Source organism: Camelina sativa, chromosome 3 (assembly GCF_000633955.1).
Source record: "Camelina sativa cultivar DH55 chromosome 3, Cs, whole genome shotgun sequence".
NCBI classification, from domain to species: domain Eukaryota; kingdom Viridiplantae; phylum Streptophyta; class Magnoliopsida; order Brassicales; family Brassicaceae; genus Camelina; species Camelina sativa.
The window spans coordinates 25,840,460-25,845,825 of NC_025687.1; the positions used below are offsets into that span (position 1 = coordinate 25,840,460).

General features: G+C 37.3%; 1 protein-coding gene across 1 annotated transcript; it reads right to left on the minus strand.

Annotated features, from left to right (window-relative positions):
* On the minus strand, positions 2,806-5,008 carry LOC104779318 (jacalin-related lectin 48-like). Its single transcript, XM_019240983.1, has 5 exons — positions 4,802-5,008; positions 4,231-4,674; positions 3,681-4,139; positions 3,157-3,606; positions 2,806-3,063 (listed from the first exon to the last, which is right to left on the minus strand). Exons 1-5 carry the CDS (start codon positions 5,000-5,002, stop codon positions 2,806-2,808), a joined length of 1,812 nt encoding a protein of 603 aa, XP_019096528.1. The 5' UTR covers positions 5,003-5,008.

The following is a 5,366-nucleotide window of genomic DNA, read 5'->3' on the forward strand; positions in this document are numbered from 1 at the left end:
GGCTCGGACGGATGCGCTTCCAACGTCTCCTCAATACCTAAAATACTCCGAAATGCACAATGTATGCAAGGATGATGCAAGAACTACCTAGACATGCAAAGTGTATAGAAAAGACTTAGAAAATGATGTAAAACAATCAGTTATCCTAGCTAAATGCATGATAAATATATGCTGAGGAGAGACAAAATATAGACATATCAGGAACCAATACGGTCGTACTCTCCTTCTTATGGGGGGGAGAAGCATTGTTTCAGCTCAATCTCTGGTAAATAAAGGGCTTATTAAAAGGGTTGGCTCTGGGGACTCCATTTCTATATGGCAGGATTCCTGGATTTCAGCTCAATTCCCGAGACCAGCTTTCAGTACCGGTCCTTTTCGGGACCCAGATCTTCGATTGACTCACTTGATCAATCGCCAAACGAATACTTGGCATATGGATTTTCTCTTTGAGCTTTTTGATCTCGTGGATGCAGGTTTGATCGAAGCTTTGCCTTTAAGTAATTGTTCCAAGGCAGATTACTTAGGTTGGCATTTTACTAAACATGGAAAATATACGATTAAATCAGGGTATGAGGTGGCGCGTTTGGAGATCCCGAACACCTTCCAGGCTTTTGGGGCTGGTCCAGAGATTACTCCTCTTCTGGCTAAGGTTTGGCGGGTTTCATGTCCACCAAAATTACAGCATTTTATGTGGAAAGTTTTGACGGGTTGTATCTCGGTATCGGCTAATTTGAGACGACGAGGGATAGATTGTGATGTACACTGTACACGATGTGGGGCAGCTGTGTAGAACATAAATCATGCCATTTTCTTGTGTCCACCGGCTCGCCAGTCGTGGGCTATAGCAAATTTCTGGTGGGGCCGCATCTCTTCCCTACGGAGTCTGTTTATACTAATGTGGATCCTTTTTTTGGTTCTACAAATTCGGGTTCACAGGTTGCAGCTTTTCCTTGGATAATGTGGTATATATGGAAAGCACGGAATGCTAGAGTTTTTGAAAACCAGCTCGAACGACCTGATGAGGTTGTCCGGGTGGCGAGAGGTGAAGCGCAGACTTGGCAACATGCACAAGTGGAGGCAGAGTCGGACGACCTCCCCTCGTGCTCTGCCTTCTCAGCCTCAGGGCTATAATGCTCCTCTTCCGCCGGTATTTTCAGGACATCGGTGTTTTGCAGATAGATCTTGGAAAGCAACAGATGTTTTTGCATGTGCAGGATGGGTTTGTACTTCTTGACAAGGACCATCTCCGATACTCGGCACAACCAATTACCGGCGTAGTCTGTCTCCGTTACATGCAGAGGTTGAAGCTTTTATTTGGGTGATGCGATGCATGATTGGGCATGATTTCCGAGAGGTGGTTTTTTTCACGGAATGTTCCGATTTGGTGAAGATGGTGTCTTCGCCTCAGGATTGGCCCGCTTTCGCAACATACCTAGACGATATCAAGCTTGATAGGAAAGTGTTTTCTTCTTTTTCTTTGGTTCAGGTTTTTAGAAATGCTAATGTCTAAGAGGATTATTTGGCACGCTGAGCGCATTCCTTTCTGCAGCATATTTTGTTTGTAAATAATTTTTCCGCAAATTGGCTCGTTTGAGCTGATTTCTTTTTGTCGACGAAAAAAAGAAAAAATATTGAAGTCACAAAGAGTACTACACAAATCACAAAGTTTTCCGGGGAATATTGTTTTTAGTAACCCCTACTTGCATTGTACTACTATTTAAGATAGTTTTATTTTGTCAACGCTTTCATTTAGTTCTTGGCGGTAAAGAATATAGCTCACTAAAATATATATATATATATATATATATATATATATTTCCAGCTAATTTAGCTTATTCTCAGTTACTTTTTTCGACATCTTCAGATCTAGAGGAATCAAACACAGGCTCATCTATGACATTTAATATGAAAATATATAAAATGAGAGAAACTATTAAAGCCCTTTTGAGTATAATTTGCTTATACAAGTTTGCAAATCCGTTATACCCCACTACACAAGTTTGCAAATTCGTGATACCCCACTACACAAGTTTCATCTTTATCCAAGAGTTTTATATATACAAGTAAACAGAGTCTATTTCACATTTCATCTTTAGATCATAAAACAATGTCCCTCCTATCCAATGGAAGGTAGAGACATGAATAAAGTATTAGTTACAAAAAAAAAGTTTGCAAATACTCATATACAAAAAGTCAAAAAGATAGTAACTTGTTATTACCAGTTTACTTTCAAAAAGTCAATATTATTATCCGTGTAAACATTTTGTTAATAAAAATTTATATTTCTGAACATCTCTTTATTTTCAAAAGAACAATTATCTTGTTATCTTATCAAATTTTATTAAATTTTACACTAGCCCAGTTTGAGACCAACAAAATTTATTAATTTATCATGTTTATTAATTTATAGAAGTTCTTATTTAAATATTTAACACTATATATATTTTAATCAAATATCATATCAATTTAATAATAAAAATTATTTCACATTGTAGAACAGACACATTTTCTATATATTAATACATTAGAATTTTGTGAAAAATCCGATGTGTTATCGCCAGAGAGCTCGTGACACATTTTTGTAGTTTGTCTTTATTATTTAATATTATTTACAATTCTTTCCATTAGAAAGATATTTCATTTTATTTTATAAATAAAAAAATTATTATTTTCTAAATTAAATAATAATGCAAAAAGTTTAGAATGCAAAAAGAGAAAAAAAAAATCATAACAAAGGAAATAAAAAGAGAGGAGAAACGAATCAAGAAGGAGGAGAACGTTTCGTTTTAAGTCAAATAAATATGATCAAGAAGTAGTGATGGGGAGCACGTGGATGCCAAGTTGATGAAGCATGTTACTTGATTTTCCATGGAACCCAACGATCTTGTGACCTTCCTTGTGGAGCACGAAGCTTGGGTCATCATCGAGTCCATAAGATGGAGAAGTTCGCTTGTTGGTGGTGAACTTGAGCATGAGTATAACTTCAAATTCTTCACTTCCAGGTACTACATCATAACTACCTTCCACTGATGTGAGGTATTCACACGGATAGTCCAGCTTAAACTATAAAATTTCAAACCCAAGAAAATCATATAAGAAAATTAAGTTTACATAATTGGACAAATAGTTAATAAAAGTGAAGTAGTAGTAAATCACCTCATCATGTCCGAGTAGGTTCTTGTTCCCATGATGATCTCCCACTACTATCTCGTGAGTGTCATTTTCATACAAAAACTTGACGGAAACGATACCAATCTCACCTGTCCCAATGTATATATTTCTAACACCTTCAAAATTACTGCCATCGTCCCATGGAGATCCTCCAGCACCACCTTGTGCTTCTAGCTTTTCCGCAGCAGGAGGAAGAGGCATTGGATAAAAATATGCACCAAGACCCGTAATTTCATAAGGATGATAAACTCCATGAAACCCGACAATCACACAACCTTTGCTCTCGAGGACAAATTCAGATGAATCAGAAGTTTTGCTTCCAAATGTCTGAGAGGTTCGCCCTTTTGATGTTTTGTATGTCAAGGACGTAACCTCATTAGAATTGATTGTTACCACCACAGACGTGATAAATTCGTTTGGATAGTCAACCATAAACTGCAATAGAAAGAGCTTCTTAAAGCTATTCAACAACATATGGACGAAGAATATATAGTTATAAGAATTCTGACCTCTCCTTCTGGCTCAGCAGAGGATGAGTATGATAAACTTGCCCTTCCATGGTAATGCTTTTCGACTTTGCCATCATTGTCATAGTTAATCCTCAGACCCCTTATATAAGAACTTCCGTATATAACTGACACCTTTCTAACACCCTTGAAAGCACCATCATCCCAAAGGGTGCCTCCAGCTTTAATAACACGGCATCCACCCTTCGTTGGAATAAGTGGTGTGAAATATGCTCCAAGAGAGCTTAAATTTGTTTTAGCATATCCGTGAAACCCAACGATCTTCATTCCATTGGCCCAAAGTCTAAACTTCTTATCCGTGGCCGTGTAGGAGCCCATAAGTTCAGAAGTCTTGATGTTAGTCTTGAATTGAAGTGCTTGAATGACCCCATATTCGTCATCACCATCACAAAAACCCTCAACAGACACAAGATATTCCTTTTCAGCATGTTTAATCTCAAACTGTAAAACAAAGAGCACAATTAACATTTGATATACTCATCCAATTGAATAATGATATATATTTTTTTATGGTATATTAGTATATATCTACCACGTGTGGGGAACCTCTTCTAGAGATAGAACCATGGATTGGCCCATCTTTCAGCTGTCCATCCTTGTCGACATACTCAAACTTAATGTATTGTATGCCGCCTTCAGGACCACTTCGTACATGTATCTTTGTAAATTCCACTTGGTCAACTCCATCATCCCACTCCTTGCCTTCCTTGCTCCCTTTCGCTTCCATCTTAGTAGGAGTAATCAAGGTGAAATATGCTCCAAGAGAGTCGACCGTCTCAACTGAAAATGAACCGTGAAACCCAATGATTTTTTTTCCCGCTACTGCTAGTGTAAACTTAGTACCCCCCTCATGATATCCCATCTTTTCAGAAATCTTCAAGTTGGTTTTGAATTGAATTGCTTGAAACCCAATGCCATCTGTGTAGTAGCCCTCAACAGATTCAAGATGTTCACTTTTTAGATGGTTAATCTCAAACTGCAAAATTTGGTGGAAAATGATTACAAAATTTTCAACATGCAATGCATGAAAGTGAAAATAAATGGTTCGACAACACCAATAGTAATTAAAAAAAAAATGTTAAACTTCTGATGTCATCATATACCGTCTGCGTGCAAGTATTATACGATAGACCATGGAAGGATCCATCACTCGGGTTTCCACTTTTGACATAGTCAAAACTAATGGAGTGTATGCCTTTAGGAGAATATTGTACATATATCTTTGTTATATCATCATGGTCAGATCCGTCATCCCACTTATAGGTGCCGTACTTGCTCCCTTGCGCTTCAGATCTTTGGGTCATCTCGAACAGGTTGAATCTTCACATATGGATGGGAATTGTGTTTCTTAGTCAGTAATATATAATATACCCTTTCCAGCCAAAGATCAACACTAGTTCTAACTTGACGAAAGATGACTATTATTGGTGTTGTCGAACATTTAAGAACATGCTCATTACGTTTGCAAAAAATTAGATAAGATATTAGAGCTCTGAAAAATTGATCTAAATAAAAGCACCATAAAGAGAGAGCTAACCTATTATAGTCGGTGAGAGAAAGACAGCAGATTGAACTGAGAGGCTATGTGGATCTATAAGCAAAAATGCAAAATGATGAAGGCGTCTCTATTTTATAGGGGTTTCAGCAAAAAGAAGAAATTTCTAAATC